Here is a 26,728-nt window from a genome sequence, read left to right as displayed (position 1 = left end):
AAACTAACACCCCCTCCCCGTCCGGCACTACAGGGCTGGGCACCATCTCTGTCTCGTCAATCGCTTCCTCTGCCCCTCTCCGAGCCCATCGCTTCACCTTCAGTCATGGCCCGAGAGGGAGAGGCAGGGCCACCTGGATGGACTCACAGGACGATGGCTGTTCTGCGGGTTCCGGGGGGATCGTGAGGGTGCTGGCCACAGGAAGCCTCCGGCTTCCCATCCCTCTGTCAGCCTTCACCATCTCTAGCCGGGCTGATGGGGTTCAGAATCAGAGCCCTCAGACACGCAGATAAGCATCTGGCCGAGGGCCAGGGTCCTCGTTCTGAGGCCTGCAGTGCCTGTCACTACTGCTACAGAGGGGCCTCCTGGGGCCTTCTCCTGGATCTGCCAATGGTCCCACCGGGGTTTCTAACGGATGTGTCCAAGAAAGCATTAGAAGTGTGCGTGTACGCGCACACGTGTGCACGCAAAGCAGGCTGGTAAGACACTTTCACACCCCAGAAACGTACCTTTGGTTAGAACTGAAAAATTAAAGAATTTTTAAAACTTTTAAAAATGTAAAATCAACCCGTCAATCACAGAATATTTACTGAGTGCATGCCCTGGGCAAGGCACAATGCCACTGGAGATGAAAAACATTCTAAGACCCACTTCCTTCCCTCAAAGGCTCAGAGACCAAAATCAGAAGCGAAGCTATCAATCTAGCGCAACTCCTCAATTTCAGAGGTGACAACACTGACCGCCCTTTATTGAACATTTACTGCAAGTCAGGACAGGTTGAGGCATTTTATGTGATTACCTCAACAAGTTTGTAAGGAACAACATTGAATGTGTGAGATCTCATTAAATGTTGGGCCCTGTGCTAAACACCAAACAGCTTCACCTCATTTAACCTCCAGCTCTAAGAGAAACTACTACTGCTACTATCACTGCCACTACTACTACTACTATTTATCGTGCTCCTACTATGTGCCAGGAATCACTGTAAACACTTAACAGAAACTCTCTCATTTAATCCTCCCAGAAGCCCTATTATACAGAACAATCAAAGCTCAAAAAGCTTAGGAAGCTTGCCCAAAGGCACACAGCTAATAAGCCCCAGAAGTGGGACTGGAACCCAAGATTGACCGGACTGCAACCTGTGGACTCCTAACCACGTGCACCCCTGAACAATGGGCCTGAAAACTAATGATGGAGACTTTGCCGAGTGAAGAATTATTTGTAAGACAACAAGAAAAGATGTCATGAATCAGGACATGAATAGACAAAGGACAAGTCGGGGCTCTTTCACTTTCCCAAGGCAGAGACCATGGCTTCATTCATCTTTGCACCCCTAGGGTCCTTGGCACAAAGGAGGGTCTCAGTAAATATCAGTAAGTGCTCTGGGTATGGAGATCTATGGATCTCCTCAGGAAAGACTTCTGGGACGGGGTGAGCTGAGCCAGGAAGATGTACAAGACTGTGGTAGAGGGGAGGGGGGAGGGTGAGAAGAATCACGATTGTGCTGGGAAAGTGCAGGAGGCCTCCACATAGAACCAGCTGACTTAGTGCATCATGGTGGCTTTGGGGGGCCATCTACTGCATGGGCCAACTTCAGAACAGCTGAGATCCCCTTGTGTTTCAAACAAGCTAGTTTAAACCGGGAAGCGGAAAGGAAATCTGGCCCTCAGACCCCTTGGAGCTTGCATGCATCCATTCATTCTAAAAGCTACCAGGCTCCAAAGTCAACTTTGTGCCTACTGAGTTCATCAATGGGATGCTGTCCATTCCAGCATCGTGGGCATTTCAACATCTTGCTTCCCCAAATAGCCAAGCCCAGATGAAAAAACAACTGCTTCCTTCAATTAGGGAGGCAACACTGTCACATAAAAATTCAAACTCCATTTCCAGCCACAACACTCTACAGGCTGTCCCGCATTTCATAATTTACCAATTAAATTTTATCAGTTACCTGATGGTCTAGTGAGTCTGAGCTCCCCCACTTGAAACTGTCAGGGAAGTAATTTCCCAATGGATACAGATATTCCAAGACTAGTGGTAATTGGACACATGATCAGAATCCTATTTATGCTCCCCTGGAACCTCCTCTTGGTCCCAGAGGGCCGGGAGTACAGAGCACTCACTGGCTGAGAAGGAAATGGGTTTAAGTGGTACTTGAGTATTGTCTGAACTGGGGCAAAAGAGGGATGCGGAAGCATTTGACGCGCTGCCACTTTTCAGAAGCCAGGATAATTCTGGTCTCACCAGAGATCAGGGTAATAAGTAGCTTAAAGTAAACACATTACATGGTTTGGCTTATTGCAATTAGGAAACATCTGCCCCAAAGGGCTGTTGTCAGCGTTTGCAGTATTTCAGGAGCACCGGTCTCGCTTCGCCCCCACCCCCACCCCCACCCCCCGCCCCCATTTCTGACTGCCCGTGGGCATAAAGGAGGCAGGACTCAAACAGGAGATGGAAGACAATCGGCAACTGCTACTGGGCTGCCTGAGTCTCCATCCTGCCCCAGGGCCCAGAGCAGAGGGCGGATGACCTTTATGGAGTGCAGCAATGGGCTTCCTGGACCCCTGGCTTCGCTTGAATCCACAGGAGGTGAGAGGGCACCAGGAGGGGGTCACTGCCTGGCTCCCTCCCCACTGGGCGATGTGGCAGTGGCTAGATCCAGTACCAAAGGTCCAGCCCCCCTTCTGCAGCCACAGCTCCCGTGGCCATGACCTCTCCCTCTCACTCTCCTTTACATCTCAACAAGTTCTGCATCCACTCCATCCCCGTTCTCTTCAGGTTTAGGGCTATCTTCCACGATTGCAAGCCCTGGGGGTTTACCATCCCTAATCTGTCTTGCTTCATCCCGTCCCTGCCCTTGTTAAGAATGCCTTCAATAACCTTCAATCACCCCATCTGTTTCCTGTGGGACCCTGATGGAAGCCGATTGGCTCCTCAAATAAAAGGCTTAATACTAACACCACATGATAATCATTAACCTCATCAACACAACCTCTGGCAACAGGGCACTTCAAATCAGCAAAATGCTCTCCCATCCACACATGCTGGGAATATTACCTGGGAAACTAGTGGGAGGCAGGCACAGTCACTCTCTGAGTTCCCAATGACCGACGATGCTGACAACCAAGAGAAACCGCTTTCTTTGTGCAGGAAGCCTTGGGACTGGCTTCTCACAAACTCCCATCAAGACAAGCCCCCCGCTGTGGACCAGCGACCACCCGCCTGCATGTTCAGGGGCCTTTACTGAGGACAGCACTGCCCTCAGGCTGCAGGAAGGAATCCCAGGCCACAGATATTCGACCACAGAGCTTCTAGCCCTGATTTTGGAAAGTCACACCCACTCTGGGGTCTGACTTTACACTGACAAATAAGGTCTCAATAATCCAATCTGCTCCAGTCAGGAAGTAAAAGGCTCTCGGCTTGCATGTGCTCCAAGCGCTGCACGAAAGTGGGTGGAAGGGGTGAGCCGGGGAATCCCCAGCCCAGCACCTCCTCAGACACAGGGGATTCTTTTCCCTTTTACTTTGTGGGGATAGAGTGTGCCTTGAAGGAGGGTGGAGGAGAGGGGAGGGGGAGAGAGGGAGGAGGGAAAGTCTGCAAACAAACTGGCCCTCAGCTCTGGGACGTCCTTCTACCTTTTCCTCCAGCTGAGCACCCTGGGGGCAAGTTGTCTGCCAAGCTTCCCCGTGTAAACACTCTGGCACCAGCTGGGGTTTGGAATCTGCTGAGTCTCTGCCAGCTGGCGACCTGGAGATGGGCCGGATTAAAGGAATGCGTAATGAGCGAGGTGGTGGGAGACAAGGGCTGTATCTACCCAGAGGGGGTCTGCAGGGGTCACTGGCCAAAGGGGGCTCTGGAAGCGGAAAAATCCGAAGGGAAGAGGAAAGGGGTTCCAAGGTGCCCAAGCGCCGTGCCCCACCCAAACGGCCCAAGACTGTTATGCTCATTTATTTTTTTCCTTCTACAAACTGGCTTCTTTGTCCCCATCTCGGTGCCCCTGGCACCCACCACATCTCCCAAGCCGGTTACACATGGCCCTTTGGAAGTTCCACAGCTGGTTGCTCCAGAAGGCTCAGCGCGATCAGCCAGCTCGACACTCGATCCTCTGCAATCCCCACGTGGGAACGTTAACGCGGAAACCCAAGCCACGTGCTGACGAGCAGGCCCCGGGCCACACTGGGCCCCAGCCCGAGGCCAGGCAGGCAGAGCACAGAGAGTCCGCAGTCCCAGCGGCCAGCCCATCTCCAGCCTTAAAGACAGAGGCTTCAGCCTCCCCCATGGGAAGTCCAGAAGACAAGGATTTGGAGGAGACGGGCCACTGGACGAGACCACAAGCCCACCAGACCCTCACGCCCTTCTGCTGCCCAGGGGGAGCGTGCGGGGGACAAGAAGTGACCCAAGTCCAAAGTCCTGGTGGGTACTGGTGGCCACACCTGCAAGGAAGCCACCCGCAGCCCTCCTGAAGCACCTGCAAACATGTCACCACAACGCAATACACACCACCAAGAAGAGGAAGCAGGTGGCCCTGCAGAACAGAAGGAAAACAGCACAGGGAGGGGGGCTGTTCTTAGGAGCTCAGCCACAAACCAGATGTGAGCTTCAGGCTACTACCCCACTCACAAGGCCTTGGGGGTCTCCTTTTTTTTTTTTTTTTTTTTGCGGTACGCGGACCTCTCACTGTTGTGGCCTCTCCCGTTGCGGAGCACAGGCTCCGGACGCGCAGGCTCAGCGGCCATGGCTCACGGGCCCAGCCGCTCCGCGGCATGTAGGATCTTCCCGGACCAAGGCATGAACCCGTGTCCCCTGCATCGGCAGGCGGACTCTCAACCACTGCGCCACCAGGGAAGCCCCATCTCCTCTTTTAAAGGGTGTTCTTCAGTGAAGTCCCTTTGCTCCCTCAGATTCCTTCACACACAGATGTTTCCAGGACAGAGATTCACCCCCCCACCCCAAGGTACAGGGTTCAAGGCTTCGCCCTTCTCCCTTAGAAATTCTGCCCCAGTGACCACCTCTATTCCAGTGACACTCAAATCTACTTTTCCTACTCAGATCTTCTGCTGGGGGACGTTCCTGCATCTTTACCTAAACATCACACCATCAACTCCATTCGGCATGCCAAAAATCAAACTATGCATCTTTATTCCAAAAGCTGGAACCCAAGAGACATCCCTATATCTGCCCATGTCCCAGGCTGCAGGCAAGGAGTCCCACCGTCCCTTATAGCCACCTGCTGGCTTTTTCCTTTATTATGTTATTAAATCCATTATTTCCAGTCACACCCTCATCTCTCACCAGCCTACAGAAGAGGCTTCTAACTGGATTCTCTCCCTTAGGACTCAACCTTCCTCCCTCTCCTCCCACCATCCTAGATAGAACAGCCACGCTATATATAATATGAACAATATAAACCCCCTTCCAAGCTCCCTTCTGCTTTCAAGATAATGTCTAACCCTTCAATCTGACAATCCTGAACCTCCTTCCCTTTCCACCCTTGATTATCACAACTCCCCAAACTCAGTACAACAGCCCCGGATGTCCTAAAAAATATTCTAGAATATTACTCCATGAAATACTCTCCAAGGTCAACAAATATGTTTGGTGCAGGTATACAAGACTCCTTACTGCTTACTACTACATTAAAGGCTCTGACAAGTCCTGCGGTAAATAAATCTGTTTAGCCTCACATTTCCCAAAACTACCCGGGCCCAGGAACTTTTGTAGCATTTCCTCTATTTAACTGCTTTCTTCGGTTCTCTGAACGCCTTCTCTTGCCCATAACGCCAGCCCTCTGTTCTGCCTTCCATTTGTGTCTCTGCCTCGACTTCCCTTTGAGGGCCAGCTCTGGCCTCACCTCCTCTGGAAGCCTTCTGCCCACCCTGCCGTCCGTGCTGCTTCCTTCCATCACCCCGGAAGCCCGCACTGCCAGGCCTAGTGAAGAGCCTGGGCTCTGAATTCAGAGAGACTGTGTTAAATCCCAGCTCTGCCCTCAGCAACTCAGATAGAGCTGTTCGGCTTGCTCTGTGTAGACAGAGATAACAGGATCTATTAAAGAGAACTGTTACGGGGATTAGTGCAATTAGAAGGTCAGATTTAGCACAAGGCCAGGCACACCACACATTCACTAAGTAACAATTAGCCATTTTTCTTCTAATTTGTTATCAATGCTTTGTCATTTATCATTTTCTGTGCGTCTTTTCCATGGGAAACCACTGAAAGCCCCAAGGCTTCTCCCACCACCCCCTCTACATAATCAGGTTTAACGAATAATGTGTTGATAAGGCCACCACCACCAACAGCTCCCCTTCCACCAGGTAGCAGGTGAGCGCACCCCTGGGTGGGGAAGAGGACTCAGCAGGCCCGGGCTATGAGCACTGAGGAGAGGCTGTCCAAAGAATCTTCAAGGCAGTCAAGTCCCATAACTTCCCAGAACCCTTCCCCCGAGGCACTACCATCCTGCCTTGCCCCCCACCACCTGTCCACCTTCTGCAACCCTGGAAGGGTGGGGAGGCTCTCGGGAAACCAAAGCGAGTGGGTCTCACCCAAAAAGTGGACCGGGCAGCCCCTTTCCACAGGCCCACGCTGGGCAACAATGGGCTGCCGAGCGGGTTAGGGTTTAAACTTGAACTTTTCAACTGCTGTTTTTAAAAGCTTAAATTTTCACCACAGGCCTTTTCATTCATGTGACTTGTTCAGTTAATAACTGGAACTGAGAAGTTTCATTTCCACTTCTGGTCAATCCCAACTTGTGTTTTTCTTAATGCGTTTGTAGATGCTTCTCTGAATGGTTTAAAATACCCCCATTTCACCCTCTGAGCCACTTTTCAAAAGGCTTCTGAAAAGCAAACTTTTATTTATAGCAGGTGGGAATGACATCTCTAAGATCCAGGCACGAGCGTATCTTTACAGCATCCTCTGGCTACTCTGTGGACACCCTCCTCCAGCTTCCCCCACACACACACACCCCAATTCCACCTCCAGCCTCTCTCCCATTTCTCCATTCGCCTTTCCTGCTCTCCAAGCAACAGGCTCTGCACCAATCCAAACTTTCCTTCTTTCCATCTACAAAATGATAACAGCCTTAATGTGCCTTTTCTGATTAGCAAAACGATATATATTTCGTTGAAAATATATACATGTATGATAGATACGAGCATGGGAAAAAAATTAAAATTACTTGAAATTCTACCACACGTAGAAAACAAAACCACTGACTATATTTTGATAATTATCCTTACAGCTGTCTTTTTATAAAAATAAAACAAATCCAAACTTTTAGAGAGGACCACACTGACATGACATTCTATAACCTGCTTTAAAAAAAAGCAAAAAAAAAAAAACCCGCACACCCATACGTTATGGAAATCCTTCTGTGACACTGCATATAGATTTATTTCACCATTTTCAACTGATCTAACCAATCCCTTGCTGGTAGGCATTTAGGAACAAGCTCATCTTTTAAAAATGCTAACGTCTCAAAATATTTGGATATACCATTGAGTGGGGGAAAAGTCAGAATTTGGTCTGTGCATTTTTATTACAATCATGAAAAACCATAGTGTCCAGGCATAATTAAACCAACTGTGCTAAGTGGGAGAGCGCGAAGAAATCTGTTTATAAAAGTGGTATTCAAACAGCAAAGAAAGTCGTTCAACAAAAATAACTCGTAAAACGCAAACGCCTCATTATCTTAAAAAATGCTATGATAGGTCACGCCTTAGTATAAAATATTTCAAGCAGCTGATCTCCACTTCATTGGACCTCACAGTTTTCTTCCCAAGGAGAAAAGGAGACAGTGGTCTGAAGCCGTATGATCTTTGAGAAGAAGGGGAAGAGGTGAGGGGTAATTCTGAGGCTTGAGCACTTGAGGGAGCCCACTGAACCACGGGCTGGGGGCTCAGAGCCCACCAAGGAGAAACCCTCAGCAAATGGACTCCACTTCCACATTTCTTACCAGTCTTGGTGGCCCAGGAAGCAGCGTTTGAGTGCACATGGCGTGTCTGGTGTGGCATGGATGCACCAGGACTATATATAACTGTAACATGAAAATGAGAGGCACAGAAAAGTAGCTGCCTAATGACGGCTGCAATGGTCATGGAATTAATTAACATTCACGAATAACAATCATCGATGGAGTCCTTACTTGATATCAAGCTCTGTAAAAAACACTGTATGTACAGGCACTATTAGCTCACTTGATCCTTCCAAAAACTCAATGAGGTAGGCACAATTACTTTCATTCCCATTTTATTGACCAAAAAAATGGGGTACAGTTGAGTAACTTAAATTATCTAGCAAAGTGTGGGAGCTGGTAAAGAACCAGGCAATGTGAATGCAAAGCCTGCACCCCCAACCTGTACACACTTCATGGTATTTACAAGCCCGGCACGATCTAGCAATGTGACATTGGGAATCGGGGTGCCCACCCAGACGTCGAGGGCAGCCAAGCCTCACACCTGCAGTCTGTTTTCCAGGGGGACGAGAGCCTGGGAGCGAACCATCGTAATAAACCTACCCAAGAAATCCACCACTGCCTTTCACTTCCAGGAGGTCACCATGGAAATGCACAAACCCAGATGCGCCCTAGAGCCAGTCCTCTCCGATCTATTTAGCTTAGTTTACACGTGCCCCTCGTCTGGGACTTTGGCCACGTCACCATGGTCATTTTTTAGCAGTAAAGTGGAGCGAAGGCACTCGTGACTAATCACAGAAGTCATTCCTGGAGGCAGCAGAGCTTGCAAGCTGAAACACAGTCTATTTAACTTAAACGTGCCGGGTGGAAGGGCTAGGATACGGTATTTGGGCAAACCGTTGACTGGGGGTTTGGTAGAGCTCTGGCTTGGGCGGCAGTGCCCTTCTCCCACCCGCCCCGTCCAGGCCGCGTGGCTCTAGGGCATGAGTGTGAAACTTCTGAATATTGTAAAGCACTACAGAATTTAAAGAATCTTTCATTCAATTAAATATAATTAAAACTTTTTAAAATGGTAAGACACTTTTATGTTATATATATTTTACCACAATTTAAAGAAAACGATAATAGCACGTATTACAGAAAAAAACCGGTGGTGGCACTCAGATACTTCTAATACTCATTGTATGAAATCTGGCATTGTGTGGGTTGAATAATTGGAGTTTAAGAAGTATGGGGTGGGTTTAATTAGGTAACTGTTATCAATGGTGAATCGCGAGTCATTGAAACAAAATGTCACAAACAGATGTCAAATACGACACTCAGTAGGTCCTTCCTGGTGTCCTAAAGCATTAGAGAGGAGGCCCCAAATCCACCCAAGAATTTGGACTCTTCCTCACAGCCTGCCAACCGCAGACCTTAGAGGTGGCACTCTCACCTGTTATGGGAGAGAGAGAGAAAGCTGTCCACAAACCTCCCTCACTCCCATCTCCTTATAGGATGGGAGGGTGGCGTTCCACAGAGCAGATCTGTGGATGTTACTAAATCCTACTGGAAAGAGATGGCCAATAGGTCTGAGATGTTCTGCTTCTTTAATAAGTAGATGTGGTGTATGAATCTCCAAGGAAGGGGGCCTGGAAGGAAAAGTTTCACGTACCTCTGTGACCCAGAACCTTACAGCCTCCTGTTACCACCCCCGGGGATTTCAACAGCCTGGAACTCATAACAGGAAACATCAGTGTCACAGACGTGACGGACTATTCGGAATAGCGTTAAGTGCAGACCTGGCTCCCCGGTTTACTACCTGTGTGATGGCCGGCAGTTATTTGAATTCTCTCAGCCTCAGTCTTTTTCCCTTTAGAATGGAGTAAGGACTCGGGCTCTGAAATCAGACAAGTGGGCTGCGAATTCTGTCTCTGGCCTCTTGACCAATGGAAGCTTGGTCAGGTTCCCTGGTCTTTCTAGACCTCAGTTCTCTCACTGTACTATGGGAGCAGTCATGGTACCCACCCCAAGGGTGACAGTGAGGGTGGGATGACAGGATACAGGGAAAGGGCTCACTGCAGTGCTCGGCACAAGGTCAGCACTCAACACACTTCATTCTTTGACCCTAAAAACTGTAAAGTGCTATATGAATGTCAGCATCCTATAGGGCCCAAGCCAAGTCCCACTCTTCTCTTATGAAGCTTCCCTTGCGGGAATCTAAAAGCGTTCTCACCTCCAGGCTTACGCGGCGTGGAAGACCACTATATTCACCACAAATGTATCTGGCGTTTAGTCATACACTGATGTCTAGTATTATATCCTACATTGGTATCTAGTGATTCAGATAGAAGAAATCTTATGTCAAGTTCCTTTTTTTCCAGAACATAACCGGGGGGGGGGGGGTTAAATGAATTTAAAAGCTACAAACGGGGCTTCCCTGGTGGCGCAGTGGTTAAGAATCTGCCTGCCAATGCAGGGGATACAGATTGGAGCCCTGGTCCAGGAAGATCCCACATGCCGCGGAGCAACTAAGCCCGTGCGCCACAGCTACTGAGCCCATGCTCTAAAGCCCGTGAGCCACAACTACTGAGCCTGCGCTCAAGAGCCTGAGAGCCACAACTACTGAAGCCCGCGGGCCTAGAGCCCGTGCTCCACAACAAGAGAAGCTACCGCAACGAGAAGCCCACGCACCGCAACGAAGAGTAGCCCCCGCTCGCCGCAACTTGAGAAACCCCGTGCGCAGCAACAAAGACCCAATGCAGTAAAAAATAAAATAAATAAATTTTAAATAAAAATAAGTAAAAGCTACTTTTTTACCTACTGTAAAAAACATTTTTTAAGGGAAAGATATAACATTGAAAGCTAAAGTCTTCCATAAACTACCTCCTGGAGACAATCAATGTTGACAGGCTGCTGTGATCTTTCCAGATTTTGCATATATAAACATAATTTCTTTATTAAAATGGACTCATGCTCTGTATACTAATCTATTTTTTTCCTCAGATATCAGTCCACGTCAATACATAAAGATTGACCTTATTCTCTCTTAAACAGCTATAGAGTATTCCAGCATATGGCTATACTATAATTTACTTAACTGGTTCAATATAAACGGATACTTAGGTTGTTTCAAATTAATGATGACTTTAGGGCAAGATCTGTGCCCTCTATTTTGGCATCTTCATGGAGGTGGCACTGTGCACATGGTGAGAATTCAGTAAATCCTACTGTGTAAACTCCAAAAGTATTTGCCTCTGGGTCGCAGATGGTCACTGGGATGCAGTCCACCTAATATAAATTTCAAAAGCCAGCGCTGCTGTGTGAAGCCTGGATAGTAGTGGGCAATATTTGCAGTGCTGGCCCTGAGATTTAACTCTCAGACCAAAAAGACAAATAGTTCAATATAGTTTCCATGCCGGCTGCTTTCCCATATTAAAATTATTTGATGACCCAGCAATTCCACTCCTAGGTGTATACCCAAGAAGACTGAAAATATTATGTCCACACAAAAACTTGTACACAAATGTCCATGGCATCATTATTCATGTGGTGTGATGCAAACAGCCCAAATGTCCACCAACTGATGAAGGGATAAAGGAAATGCAGCATTTGCACACAGTGGAATATTACTCAGCCGTCAAAAAGAATGAGCTCTGATACACACTACTACATGGATGAACCTTGAAAACGTTAGGCTAAGTGGAAGAAGGCAGTCACGGGCTACATGTTATATGATTCCACTTACATGAAACGTCCAGAACAGGCAAATCCAAAGAGACAGAAAGTAGATTCATGGCTGGGGTAAGACCAATGGGAAGTGACTGCTAACTGCTTTGTTTGGGGGCTGATGGAAACGTAGAATTAGATAACGGTGATCGTTGCAAAACATGGTGAATATACCAAAAAAAACACTGAACTATACACTTTAAAATGCTGAATTTTATAGTATACAAATTATATCTCCATTAAATATGCAAAAAAGATTCTTTCAAAACTGGTTATCAGTAGGTGATTCTACTTTACCACTTCTTTACTGAAAGAATACGACGTGGAAACCACTGGAACGCCAAGTGCTGGGCCGGGTGCTGGAGACACGTGGTGAGCAAGCCCTTCTCCCGCCCTAGTGATGAGGTCCCATACGGTGGAGGTGGGGCAGTAAGGGCCGAGATGGGGGGGCGCAGGGGACGAACCGCTGAGGCAGAAGCAACGACCCTGCCCAGGGCAAAGGGGGGGGCTTTCCACAAAAAGGGGGCTGTGGCCTGAGGATCGAGGACCAGCTGACCAAATGCAAAGCCAGAGTGTCCTAAGGGAAGAATTTGTATGAAGGGACAGAGGCGAGAGAAACCTCACAGTGGGGCTGAAAGATAACCAATAGGGAAGGGCCTCGTCACTCAAACGTGCCAAATGATGTAATTTAAAGATCCAACAAGTACTTGACTCCTCTTATGTACCAGGCATTGGGCTAGATGCTGAGAATACAACAGGGAACCTGGTCTATGCAGACACTGGCACAGCTTTTAGTATATAACGTGTATTTTCACGGCTACAGGATAAATAGGCCACGGCTAACTGATTCCTTGGTTTGAACATGGTATTTTAAAAGGACAAGGACAAATCTGTCAATATCTATCAAAAATACAAATGAACTTATGCTTGGAACCAATCATGCCACTTCCGGGAAAATATGCTACAAGATATGCCTGTATAGGTACCAAATGATGTGCGTACTAAGATATTCACTGCAGCATTGTTTATAAGAGCAAAAGACTGGAAACCACCCAAGTGTCCATGTAAAGGGGACTGGTTAAATGGAGTACAGAGAATCTATACAATGGAAGACTAAGCAACCCTGGACACAAATGAGGAAATTCTCTGTGTGCCGACATGGAAAGATCTCAGGGATATTGTGCAAGCAGAAAAAGGCAAGGCATGTAAGAAAGGAGGCAGGAATACGTATACATATACCTCTCTCTATATATACGTATGTACGTGTATACACACACATATACATACATACACATATGAACATACACATATATATATACATGTGTGTATGTGGAAAATCTATCGTATATTTATAGCTGCTTGTCCCAGACGGTGGAGGTGGGGCAGTAAGGGCCGAGATGGGGGCGCAGGGGACGAACCGCTGAGGCAGAAGCAACGACCCCGCCCAGGGCAAAGGGGGCTTTCCAGAAAACCTAAGAAGGATATGCAAAAATTGATAAAAGTGGTTACCTGGGGGCAGGGGAAGGGAGCTGGATGGGAAGAGGTAGGGGAGGGACATTTCTCAATCTATTCTTCTTACGTGTTTTTGATTTTTGAACAATGTGACTGTATTGCCAAATATCACCTATTCAAAAACATTCTTTTTTTAAGCTTTAAAAGGCCAGGATTCTAGGTTCTCCGTCTGTACGCACACGCTAAAGTAGCCAGCATTCCTAGTGAGCTCAGGAGCAGCTGAGAGCCCAGAGAAGAAAGCGTGGATGGAAAGGCTGCAATCGACCACCAGCAGCAGCAGAAAGGCAGCTCAAGACGCACTCCCCTGTGTGTGCGCTGGCCCAGCCTTGATCGTTTCACGCCAGCTACGTGTCAGGCACAGAGGGGTGGGGGACACCGAGAAAACGTGAAGCAACCCTTCCTTCCGGGGGGCACTTATAGCAAGTGCAAGGAGCCAGCCTTGTCCCTTCTGCCTGTGACTCTCCTGGTACAACTCTGATGGAGTCACTCCCGTGCTCAGGAATCTGCAGTGGCTCCCTATTACCTAAGCCGGGGAGCAAATCCAAACTTTGGGCCTCCGCGGCCCTGCCTGCCAGTCCAGACACATCTTCCATAACTTCCTTCCTGAAGCACCTCCCCAGCTTTGGAAACACAGAGCCACTTTCCACCCCCTTACCTCTCGGGCCTTTACACAGGTCCCTCCTCTGCCTGGAACACCCTCTCCCCGGCCTATCTGCCCGGCCAGCATCCCTCAGGCCTCCAGGCCCAGCGCAAACTTCTCCTGTCTACAGTGAACTGTCCCCAACCCTCCGGGGGCTTCTGCGCCCTCCTCTGACTCACACTGTACCCGTGCACATGAGAGCACCGACGACACCGCCCCCTCCCAGAGGACTCCGGGCTCTGTGACGGCAGCATCTTTGCCTCGTCATCTGTGACCCTGGCCCCAAGAACAGTGCGTGCGTAGCAGAGAGCAAATGCTCAATGCGAGTCGGGCTCAATGAATAAATGAGAGAAATACAGAGGCAGGTGGCAAGGAGGTGTGAACTCTGCTGGGGGCCAGGGAGAGCGTTCTGAGCAGGTGCTGCCAGTGCGATACAGGAGGTATCAAGGGAGAAGCGTGAGTCAGTCCAATGAAAGGGGGAGAGGGAAGATGGGGGAAGGTGCATAAACAAACGGGAGGCATGAAAGAAAAGTGTTCAGGAACCACTAGATGGTTTGTGACGAGGGGTCAGGGTAGGGGCGGGCCGAGTGTGGAGGACAAAGGCTGGTCAGACTCCAGGGGAGCCTTGAATGCCATGCCGAGCAGCCCAGACTTCGGGTGGGCACCACCAAAGGGCTGTAAGGGAGGGAGACCCAGGCCCAGCTCTGAGTCTGAGGACATCAGCGCAAGCTCCGTGGAGGAGGGGCCAGAGGGGAGGCCAGACAACAGGCTGAGGACCAAGGTAGGACTCACTGTCACTGTTCAGGTGAGAGAGGCCCAGGGTCTGAGCCAAGGCCAAAGAGCAGCGCTCGAGCGGGTACACAGAGCAGCGCAGAAGGTCAAGCTGGTGGGACTTAGTGACCAGACGCGGGGGCGAGGCCAAGGGAGCAGTGACCGCGGGGGTCTGCTCTGACACATGCACTTGCTTTAAAGCATTTCCCTCCTCTGCACACCATGTAAACTACAGGCACTGGGGGTCAGGGGGATTTAATAAAATCATGGGTGATCACCCACAGGCCTCGGGAAGAAGCCTCCCAGGGTTCCACCAGGGGGCGAGAAATCAGACAAGGGGCAAATCTCCTCCTTCTGTTCCCAGGGGCCTGGCATCAGCTCAGAGATGGAAGGCACGTGGCAGATCAGGCAGCCCTCACCTTGTCCAGCACACGTCAAAGAATGACGACTGACACCTGTCAGCACCGCCTGGCAGAGCGCGGGCGGCCCCTCACGTACAGTGAAGGCAGCAACTCTGTGAACGAAGCTGCACACAGGCCAAGCCTCCCTCCTCTGTCCCCAGTCAACCCCCTGCAGCCCCATTCCCGCCCATCCCTAGGAAACCTCCCCAGGGGAGCCCCCCCGCCCTCCACCTCCTGTGACACTGGAACAAACCCGGCTTCCTCGGGTCAGGCCGCCATACTTGAGCGTAAGCCTCTTCACGGCTTATGCAGCCGAAAGAAAAAAGCGGGGGGCGGGGGGGAGATGTTCCACCTGGCTGAGGCCCAACTTCTTAAAAAATCAGAAATCACATTAGATGCAAAACATACTGTTTGAATAAGTCTGAAGGACACTTTGGTGATAAAGTCACGCGAAGCCGGCACCACACAGTGTCACAGAGACACCGGAGTTCAAGGACAGCCCCGCACCGGGCAGCCTCGGGCTGCAGCGGCTCCCAGGCGGAGCCCTCCTCCCTCCCTGCCCCTCCCCCGCCCTAGTCTGACCCTCACAACTGCCGGGTCGTACAGCGTGCCTGCCACACCGAGTGGACACCAGGGAGTTCAGGTGTGTGGGTCCCGGGGCATACTTCTCAGTTGGGGTGGAGACTGAAATTGTGTTGGGGGTTTGGGGGAGTTCTCCTGGGGGTCAGTGCCACAGCCTCCTCACCAGACTCACCTCCAATCTCACCTCCATGTATCTCCGGAACAAGGGACACAGCCTCACATCACTGTACTCCCGAAGCTCTTCAAAGACCCCCACTGCCTCCGGGAGAAAGTCTCAAGCTGTCGGCCACCACCATCCACCTGCCCCAGAGCCACTGCTCCCATCTTAACGTATTCTTTCTTCTGTAACCTTGGACCAGATACCCAAGCTTCCTGTAACTGTACGTAAAGTGAGTGCAGGTGGCTGTCAGCAAGGGCCTGAGTGACTCGCCCGGTGTGGAGGTCACAGGACAGGGCACAGGGCTGACCTCTCCATGCATCCCGTTCCCAGCTGCGTTCCAAATGCTGAGGGAGCCCCACACGGTCAAGGCATCGCTCCAACACCTCCCAAGTGTAACAGGAACGATGGGGAACACGCACTGGGCTCTCACCCTGCAACAGGCCGTCTTCTGAGCACTGTGTCTGTATTAACATTTCGTATTTTGTGTTGATGTTTCTAATCCTCCCAACGACTCTCAGACATAGTATTATCCCCATTTTACTGATGAGGAAACTGGGGCACAGAGAGATGAAATAATTTACCAAGATGACACTGCTAGGACATGGAAAACCAGAATTCAGACCCAGGCCATGTGGCTCCAGGCCCACGACCTCGGCCCTATAATCCATGCCTCTAACAGTCCCTAACAGAACCACACCACAAGGACCCCTCATTACTTATTACTACACAAGCAAAAACCAAACCCTCAGGAAGCGACGTGGAGACCAGTGCTGTCCAACAGTACTTTCTGTGATGATCAAAATGTTCCATCTCAGCGCTACTGGGGACTTGAAATGTGGTCGGTGTGACTGAGGAACTGAATCTTTCGTTTCATTTCGTCTTGACGAGCTTATGTTTAAATAGCCAGGTGTGGGCTTCCCTGGTGGCGCAGTGGTTAAGAATGCGCCTGGCAATGTAGGGGACAGGGGCTCAAGCCCTGGTCCGGGAAGATCCCACATGCCGCGGAGCAACTAAGCCCATGTGCCACAACTACTGAAGCCCGCATGCCTAGAGCCCGTGCTCCGCAATAAGAGAAGCCACTGCAACGAGAAGCCCGCGCACTGCAATGAAGAGTAGCCCCTGCTCGCCGCAACGAAGACCCAGTGCAGCCAAAAATTAATTAATCTAAATAAATAAATAGCCAGGTGTGGCTTGTGGCTGCCTATTGGATGGCACAGGTGAGGCCTACATTTGGTGAGTCCAAAACTGTGACATTTCAAACATTAACCAGAGCAGATAATTCCTACTTGAAACTAGGCTTCAGGAGGATGTCACTGAGTGCTGATGCATCTCCTCACAACATCTCTCCCCCTCCAGTACTGGTGTTAATTCCCTCTCATAATTTCGAGGCAGAAAGCATGCCCGTGGGTAGAGGAGCTGCAGGCCTTGCAGATGGATTGGGAGTGTTATCCGCTGGCTGGGCAACGCCTTAAGCACGCTGCTGTAGGTGTGGGGTTGGGGGGCGTTTCACACTCTAGGCTCACCCTACTGACCGAAATAAACCGGCCCCTAGGGGCGCGAGGGGTGGCGGGAACGAGCGGGTCCCTGAACGTGCACACACGCTCCAGCCAGGGCCCCGGACCACCCTGAGCACCAGCGCGACGAACGCTGAGAGGGCAGGGCAGGCGCTGGCCGTGCTGCCCAGGTCAGAGACCTCTTCTAGCTCTTCCCGGGTCCCCTGTCAGCCTGGGAGGGGCCACATGGCCTCTGACTCCAAAGTCACAGACAGAGCCCACCCCCTCTCCCATCCCAGGTGATTCCTTTCTAACATATGGGTTTTCTCCTCCCTCACCACTGGTTCCACTAAGCTCCATGACATGTCAAACCCAAATTCAGGCTAGATTTCAACTCAAATAAGAAATGAAACCAAAAGCAGAAGTTGAGACCACTACCTCAACTTCAGAAGGTAGTGGAGGGCAACGTTTTTCTCATTAACCCTGAATCCGTGTGGCTGTGGGGAAGGTGCTCCTTCAACTGGAGTGTTACCCGTATGTCCCAGCCCTGTCCTGCATCAGCATTTTAGGAAGGCATGACCGAGACGCAGAGCAACTGACACTCGCAGGAAGCAGCGGGGCCCAGACTGGAGAAGGGGCCGCACAGCTACTTAGGGGCAGAGGCCCCGGGGCCCAGTCCTCACCCCTCCACTGCACAGCTCCCTGCCCGGGCTCTGTCGCGGGGACCCTGGAAAAGGAGCTCGTGCCCGCACGTCACGCCAAACCAGAGACCAAACTGCAATTACAGAAAAGAAAAAATCAGCGATCCCTCATTCCTTTCCACCTCCACCCCCTCTTCCAAACAGCAGTCACCAAATCCATACAAACAAGTTATTCCCTGCCCATCGAGGTCAAAAGCTGACCCAGTACAAAGTCGGAGAGCAAACCAAACACTCTGAACTCCAGAAGTGCTGGGTCTGAAAAGCCCCATCCCGTCCCAAGTCCCGAGGAAGAAGTTCCTCGGAGAGGAGATCCTTCTCTGCAGGGCATCGTGAAGGGACGCCGCGACTTCCCGCAGGACTCTGGGAATCACGGAGCGAAGGTCTGCCTATCCTGGGATCGCTCCTCCAGGTCAGGAGCCCCCAGACTGCCCTTAACCTTCAGGAAAGGAGCTGATAATACATCCCCTGTCACCTCTCACCCCAAAGCCACGTTCTCACTGACTCTCAATGCTATCTTTTCGAAGATGCCAGCACTGCGCTTGGGCACGCACAACAGACCAGAAACACTTGTTAACTAACCAGTGAGGTCGCGGGCTTTCCTCAAAGCAAGGGGGCAGAGGTTAACAGAGCAGGAATAGGCATGTTGCTGTACGTTACATCCCCATGCTTTGCCCATAGGTAGGCACATCCTTCTCCCTCCCCAGAGCCACAGAAGTCTTCATCATTAAAAAGTCTCTTTTTAAAATTCTCCGTGAAAACAGAGAGTATCTGCACCTTTATGATAAAGACGAAAGAACAAACTGATTAAACTAATGATACTCTGTCCTTAAAACTTAAGGAGCTTTATTAAGAAACCCTCTTCAAAGGCAGGACAACTGAGGCTCTGAGGATGATGTCCCTTCTCACCTCAGGTGCGACTCTCACCCCCACTAACCCAAAAGGCACATCACAGATCCCGCTGGGGTTTGATGTTGGAAATCTTAAGAAACCCTACGGAAGAGTTCTCTGAACCTCAAGCAAGGTTCCAATCAATGAAGGCCTCCGAGTGCCAGAAATCACACCTTGCACACACATACACACTCGCTGCCTTTGGTCAGTTCACTCATCCGCAAGGCTGTGACACACGAGATGCCCAGGAGTCACCGCCATGCTTGTCTTCTGCCTGCTGACCACTCAGGGTGTTGGGTCTCTATTCAATAAACTCCCCCCTCCACCAACGGCAATGGCTTGAGGGTGAGGCCCAATGATCTGTAAGTTGCACCTGCCACTTTCATCAAGTTCAAGACCTCACTTCTCTCCACAAACAGTCTATCAGCTTTAAGCTACCACATCGTGACCTCCTTGAAGACAGGGACCCCACCTGGTTCATCTGCATTCCCAGAGCTCCACACAAGCACACGTCAGGCACCCAGTCCACAAACAGCTGCCGACTAAATGAACGCAGCACATTTAGGAAGGATCTGTCAATTTCGAGGCTTCAAAGGCAGCGTCGGGAAAGCCAGTGAGCATATGCGTAAAAATGCACTGGGCTTCAGTCAGATGATGTGGGTTCAAGCCCCAAGTTTACCAGAAATTCACTCTGCTGTCCTGGGCAAATCACTCAACCTCAGGGGTCTTATTTTCCTCTTCTGTAAACACAGTAGATGATAGTCTAGGTTTCCCTTTAGCCCTTAGACTTGTAAAACGTGAAGAAAAGATGTGCCCTTGAGCTATGGCCATGATATTCACTTGATGATACGGGCAATGAAGATATAGCAGCCAGAAGCAGCCACTCTCACGCAGATGTGGGCTAACAGCAGACAGTAACTTTAACAGGAGGTAAAGCCTCTGCCCACTCGCCCACGGTCACACGTGATACACACATTTGGGTCACTCTCTGGAGTCTTTCAGGGAGTCACTGCAAATGGCAACGACTCTTCCAGACAGAAAAGCCTCCAAGTGGAACAGTGACCCGCAGACATTACTTCCAGGTAATAAACAGATTCCACTCAGACAGAGAAAAATAAAGCGGCCTGTGGCTACATTCTGTAGACGCCCCATTGGTGGAAGCATCGGGGCTGAGCTCTAAATGTGAGCCAGACGTGGCTGACTTCTTGTTTTGGCTCCAACTCTAACTCGGAGCGGATGGTCCTTGGCCAAGTCTCTCCTCTAGAAGCCAGGCTCTGGATGGGTATGACAACCCCCATAAACCATCCAGATTACAGGGTGAGGCTAGTAAAGCATTTCACAGACGCAAAATGCTGCCAACCCCTGGAGACAGATGAGGGGAGCTGTCAAGAGGCAACGTGGCTCGGGCAGACAGCCACAGAGCAGCGGCTCACCTAACCCTGCGTGCCCCCAAATTCCCTCCAGGGGCCTCCCAGTCCCCCACTCACAATCGGGCTCCGTTCCTTCACGCAGGAAAGCTGTGTGAACCTACACTGTCCAGGAGACCTGCCTGCAGAGCTCTTCAAACTGCAACGTCAACTCCCAATGTTAACCAGTGGTGACTAAGCTGGGCTGGGTTTCCTTCCACTGCGGACACGTGAGACATTGAGGTAAGTCAAGGCAAAGCAACAGGCTGTGTGAGAGACAAAGGTCTGCTCAGGAAACGAGACGGGCTGTGTCAGGAGCCGTGGTAGTAGCTTTACTGTTTTCTTTTCCCTTTTTTTGCCCCCTTTTCTTTAACCATTAGGTACCAATGGACACCAGATACACAGTGCTGGATGAAAAGGTTAAGAGATCGTATCAGTAAAGTTTCCCACCAAAGCTTGCTAATAGCACTCTGGCTGATTAGAAAGCACTTCTGTAGTTTGGGAACTCTAATCCGCTCTTATCAACCCTCCAGCTTAGGCATTTATCAGGGTGGGAACGGGAGATATATCAGCTCTGCCACAGACTGATTTCTGGGGCCCCTGCCCACGACGAAGCAGATCAGAAAGGAGCTCATGCCTGCCAGAGTGAAGTTTTCTCCATAGCAACACATGCGACTCTGCAAACAGGCAGGACTAGACCGGGCCGGACAGTGCCCCCAGGAAGCAGCGGCCAAGGGTGCAGACAACAGAGGGAGCAAGAGGAAAGTGGCACCGACGGAGCTGGCGGGGCAGCTGACAGCGGCAGCTCTGAGACCCTCCAGCACCCCCAGCCCACCTTCCAATAAGATGGATGGCAGAGGGACAACAGATGTTCTCTGTGGAGCAGGGGAAAGAGGCACCCAGGGCAGAGTGATCGCCCGCTTTGGAGCAGACAGCTGGCACTGGAGAACTTGGGGGAAAGGTCTCATGGAAAAAACAGGTCCTATCTAAACTGAAATTCAAGCCAGGCTGATGGCGGAAGGTGTTCTCACACACCCAGCAATGACGCCAATAACAGGGGCCACCAGCGTGGCGGCCGAGACCATCGATTAAGCGCCCGTGTGCCAGGCCCAGTGCGGGACATCTGTACCTTCATCGTGCTGTGAGGGTTAAAAACTCACTCACTGATAAACACCACCTTTCTGGATGTCACATTTTTGCCAAAAGAAGAAACGGGGATCACCGAGGTGCCCTTACATCCCACAGGACAGGGTTACTTACACTTGAGGCTGGACCAGGAGGTACACTAGTTCCAAATCTCTGCTCTTTTGTTCAGATCACTGAAATGCGGGTAAAAATCCAACCACAGAACAAGGGCACCTAAGAGACTAAGTGGCCCTTCTCGGCTTCCCCTGACTCATTTCTCTAGAACGCCACTGATGAGCCACGTCAGAGGCTGGAGAGGAAGATGCGTAAGTCAGGAACTGTAACAGCTGGCAGAAGAACATCTTCAAAAGCGATTAGGAATTAAAATAAAAGCGACATCTGCCCTCAGATGTACATCTGTGCCATGTGCACGGCTCTTTGTAATAACAGAATGTAAGCAGAGCTGTCTTACAGCACTAATGCTAAGGGGCAGGACCAGCAGCCTCCCTTCAGGTTGTGATGTCTGCAGGGATGCCTGGGAGGATGTGCACTGGTGCCACGGAACCCGTGTCCTGCCAGGTCGTGACACAACGGGCTCCCACTGTACACGCTGCAAACACATCACCCCGACAAGCTGGCCGTGGTGTCAGCAACCGGGAAGAAGGCAGTTCCTGGAGAAAAGGTGGCTCCACCACATCTGCCTCCAAAACAATTAAAAAGCAAAAACCAACCACTACCCCCAAAGTTCTCTGGGCCCTAAATTCTTAAAGTCATCACAGACCAAACAGGAACCCAACCTCCAAATGACGGGCCCAGAATTTCAGAACCATTTCCGTGCTGCAGAGCCAGCAGCGCCTGCAAATGAGCTTTGCAACAAACAGAAAAAGTCTGTCTCGAAATGACATTTTGTAGGTAATGTACAAGTGGCTTCCTCTCTGCTGGATGTGCCCCCTTGTTCTCATTCTCTGTTCTCGCTAATGAGCGCCTTTTCCTCTCTCTTCCCCCTGCCTGTTTCAGTTTGAAACGTGGCACTGTGGCACCAAAGGAACAGGACATTGGAGAGGGAAAGGAGAGGGGAGGCGGCTTTCAAATCTGACACACACCCCACTGGCTGCCCACACCCTGAAGGCCGCTCCGGCCGGGCTCCACCTCAGACAGGCCTGAAGGACCAAAGTGTGGAGTAGAAATCCCCCTTGCGCCACCTCTCCCCGGCAGAGTCAAGAAAGAGAAAGCTGGAAGGGAAGGAGGGGGATGAAGCTCCGCATTCCTGACATTTTTTAGCCCAGTGCTGTGGCTGCACGGAACAGCTCTATTCCAATCAGCCCGCAGGACGGAAAGAAAACCTGGGCTCGGGGGAAGAGGCTGCCCCGGCCTCGGAGATGGGAGAAGGAACCTCAGGAGGGTTCAAAACGGAACCAAACAGAGGTGGGAGGGCAACCCTTTCATGTGTGTTCCCCAAAGGAGGTGATCCCAAGGGAAGGAACTTGGAGTCATCATCTCCCAGGGGACAGAACTAAAGTCCTGGGGTTCCTGCGGGGGAACGAAAGCCCCTCTGAACGCTGGTAAGCTGACCAGTGAGTTGGGGAAGGGGCGAGGCAGGGAAGAAGTGGAGACCAGTTAAGATGCAAGGGCCAGGCTGTGGCTGGCTGGGGTGGGGGGAGAGGGCCCCAGCTCATTGGCAGAGGCTGGGCAGGGGACCCCAGAGGGAGAAGTAGCCAGGAGACTCGCTCTTTGCGGGAAGAATTATAATTGAGTTTTCCTGATTCAGCTTCTGAATGAAGGCATCCTAGCCCTGCCCAAGTTAGAAACCCAAAAGCCTGCCGTCCTCTCTCCCTGCCTTCCCCTCCCCTTTCCATCTCCTTCCGTCCTCACTCCTAAGAAAAAGTGAGTCGTGTTAAGTGCTGGCCTGCCCCCCATCATCTGCATCCCTATATATACACACACACGTACACACCACCCCTCCAGGAAAGAACCCAGATGACCCTGAGTGATAGCTTGTAAGTCCCTGGCTGGTTTACCCCAACTGTGAGGATGCCCACATGTGTTTCTCTGAGGTCCTGCTCTCATCTGGTAGGGAGAGCAGAGTTCCAGAAATCTGAGTCCCCCCGGCAGATACCTGTCTCTGTGGAGAGTCAGTTGGTAGGTACAGACAATGAAGACCTACTGTGTGCCTAGTGCAGCAGAACACACGTGATTCATAAGGGAGGTCTGGACACGGCCCTCCTCCTCCCAGACCAGCCTGCACCGACCCACAACGTACCTCCAGTGCACCTTCCTGAGGAGACAACCTGTCCTGTACGTACAGATGCCACGGGGCGAAGGTTCTACCAGAAGAGGGTGGTGGGACAGGGAGCCGTGAGGCAGGCATTTCAGCCCTGGCCCTTTCCACACTCCCCAGTCCAATCCCAAAAGGGGGAGGAGGGCAGGGCGGTTTTTTCAGGGTTTTTTTCCCACCCTGGGCCTTCCTCTTGTCATGTACTGGAATTAAGGGCTCCTAGCACTTTCCACCTCCCATGGACGGCCAGGTTTAACCAACAGGACTTTCCACCAGACCAGAGGCAGCGAGGGAAGGAGGTACTGAGCTCAAATACTCGGCAGCTCTTTTTGAGCAAAGGTAAAAGCAGGTAGAGCCACCATCCTTAATGAATGCCAGACACACAGCAGAGAGACCCACCAGGCTATGCAAGAGACGTCGCTGGCTGTGAGGGCTACAGCTGTCACGTGTCTTTCCAACCACACCCTCCAAGTCTGGTGACAAGGCACTGGGAGGCCTCTTAGAATGGAGGACAGCAAGGAGACACTGAGAGCACTGGCTGGACCAAACAAATTTTCTCCTATCCCGCTAAGCTATTAAGATCAACAATAACAGGGTTTCAGGAGCAAACGACCTGATTTCACATTGGTAGAACCTGTTATGGCTTTTGCTGCTCCCATGATCTCAGTTAAACCTCACAATAATGCTGTGAGGAAGACAGGTTTTACTCATCTGTAATGATGGGGAAACTGAGGCTGCATCTGTTTTTTATTTCGTCAAATTAGTGACAGAGCAGGGACCGTGACACCGGGACCACCCTGGCTTGACAAAGCCCTCGCCGCCGATACATCACGAGAGCTGTCGGGGTGGGTGGAAGGAGTAAAGGAGGCCTGCAGACCCTGAAGCCCAGCCAAGGACACATGCAGACATCCAACGCTGACTCGGCCACCACAAGAATGTCCCCAGCTTGAGGGCAGCTTCACTGACCAAGCAGGGCCCTTGTCATCCTTAGAGAGGAGATAGGGAACCCAGAGACAGAGGGACACAGAAGAGGTAATTAGCCACGCCAGGAATCTTCCATCTTCAAGGCAATTTATAGAGAGTTACAGCTTCCTAACCCATTCCTGAGAATGCAGATAAGCTGCCCACGAAGTGTCACTCACATATCTGACCCTTGAGACAAGACAGACCACAGCAAGTCCTATACTCAGCGTTTGCCAGTTCTCCCTACTTGTGAATATCACATTTTTCTGGCTGTCGGGAGTAGGGAATCCTTCCCATCAGCCCCCTTGGATTCTGACCCCATTCAGGCTTACTAAAACTCCCTACTCCATGAGGCCTGCCCCAGCTGTCCTGAGCAGGACCCCGTCGTCTCCCGCTACCCAAATAGCTTTTAGAGAATCACCTTTCCCCTAAAAGCGGAGGGTATCCCTGGCCCGTGCCTTGCTCCTGTCACAGGAGAAGCTCTGGGTCCACCACAGATGGATCTGAATGAACAGTTCACAGAGTGAAACAGGGTTTATGAAAACTGGCCTTTTGGGCAAGAGTAAAAAAAAAAGGGGGGGGGGTGGGGAGGGTGGCGGGAGGACGGCAGAAGTGCACTGCTGGGATGGGGCCAGGGCCACACGTGAACACCCCGAGTCTGGCCCAGAGCGGAGGATGCAAAAGACCCCGAAAATCAAGTGGGAGGAGGAAAGGGGCCGGGGTCCCTCCCACTGGAAAAGCCCAGAGGAGCTAGCAGCCACGGCTTGGGAAGGGGAGTTGTGCAATGACTGCGGGTCTGGAAGTCTCCGGGCTTGGCTCCCGGACACCAAAAAAGAACCCGCGCTGGGCGGGCCGGGTGGCAGCTCTGCGGTTGGTTCGAGGCCAGGCTGAGGATTCGGGGCTGCAGGGAGAGCTGCAGGGTACGGTAGGTGCCCAAAAGGGCGGCAGGGCAGGCGGGCACGGCGCGGAGCTGGCGGCGGTGTCTGGGCTGACTAGGAGGCCGAGGGACGCACAGTGCACAAAGCCGGGGGTGCGGGGGACCGACACGGCGGCCGGGCGCCCAGGCGCAGACGCGGACCCCGGAGACCCGCAGGGGGACGTCGGGCGGCGCGCGAGAGGGGCGCTCACCGCCCCGCTGTCGCTCACCTCGAACATAAGCCCGATGAGGACGCAGAGCACCAGGCAGAAGCCGATGTCCGCATGGTTGTGGATGACGAACTCCTGGCTGAAGAGCGGGTAACTTTTCGTCCTCCGGCGGAAAGCCATGGCAGCGGGCGCGCACGGCCGGCGGGGCCCGCAACCGGCGCTCACCAGCCGCCGCGCAAACTTCTCGAGCCCAGGCCCACTCCGCCCGCCGGCCCGCCGCCCTCTCGCCCTCCCGCCGCCGGCCCAGCGCCCAACAACTTCTGGGGCCCGCCCCCTTCCTCCGCCCGCCCCCGCCCCCGCCGTCCGGAACCGCCCCCGGCGCAGCCCCCTCGCCGCCCGCGGCCCGCACTCGGTGCGCCTGGCTCGCTCGGGCCCCGCCCCCCGCGCGCTTAACCCTTTCGCCGCTGGGGACGCGAGGGGGCGGGGCCGGGGCCGGGGCGGGGCCGGAGGGCGGTGCGCCAGGCTGGGTTCCCCTTGCCCGGCGCTCGCGCCCCGCCGCGTTTTCCCGGCCGGGAGCTGGCAGAGGGGCGCAAGGACGCACGGCCCTACCCGGACAGGAAGTGGGCCCGGGTTTCCCACTCCTCGGCGGCCGCTCCTTCCTCTGCGGGAAGGGAAGGGCCGCGGAGGCCGCGGGCTGGCCGCGGGGTGGGCAGCTCAGCTCGGTGCTTCCGGAGGTGCGGGCTGTGGCCTTGGGGGGCTGAGAGCCGCTCAGGTTCGGTGCTGGCCGGCATCCTCGTTGGCCACAGCGGCCTGCACGGATGATAATGAATGGACGGTTAACCAAGTATTCACTGAGCGCTAGAGAGGGTTAGGCACGGTTCAGATTGCTAGGAATATGCAGCAAAGACCCTGCCCTCGGGGAGCTTGCTTTCCAATGGGCGGGAATGGATGGATCGGTGCAGTTGTGCTCTCTTAACTTTTGAGAACTTTGTGCTACTATAAATTAGTTTTACACGTTTTACCCAAAGTCTACCTTCGATGTTAATTGATCCGAAAAAGTGGAAGAATAAACACTGAAGAAGAAAAGAACTTTCTCATTGAAAGTTTC

At 51.9% G+C, this 26,728-nt stretch overlaps 1 protein-coding gene across 1 annotated transcript in view; it reads right to left on the bottom strand.

Moving 5' to 3' along the window:
- Window positions 1-25,939, bottom strand: part of TRAM2 (translocation associated membrane protein 2) — a 75,501-nt gene extending 49,562 nt beyond the window's left edge. The window contains exon 1 of the mRNA XM_029243190.1: window positions 25,681-25,939. Within this exon, the coding sequence (XP_029099023.1) occupies window positions 25,681-25,800 (120 nt within the window). The 5' untranslated portion in view covers window positions 25,801-25,939. The remainder of the gene's footprint in view (window positions 1-25,680) is intronic.
- Between the last annotated feature and the right edge of the window lie 789 nt (window positions 25,940-26,728).

This window comes from Monodon monoceros, unplaced genomic scaffold (assembly GCF_005190385.1).
Source record: "Monodon monoceros isolate NGI ecotype Baffin Bay Population unplaced genomic scaffold, NGI_Narwhal_1 Super_Scaffold_3, whole genome shotgun sequence".
NCBI lineage: Eukaryota > Metazoa > Chordata > Mammalia > Artiodactyla > Monodontidae > Monodon > Monodon monoceros.
Note: the sequence above shows the minus strand (reverse complement) of the source record. Positions and strands in the feature narration are given on the sequence as shown.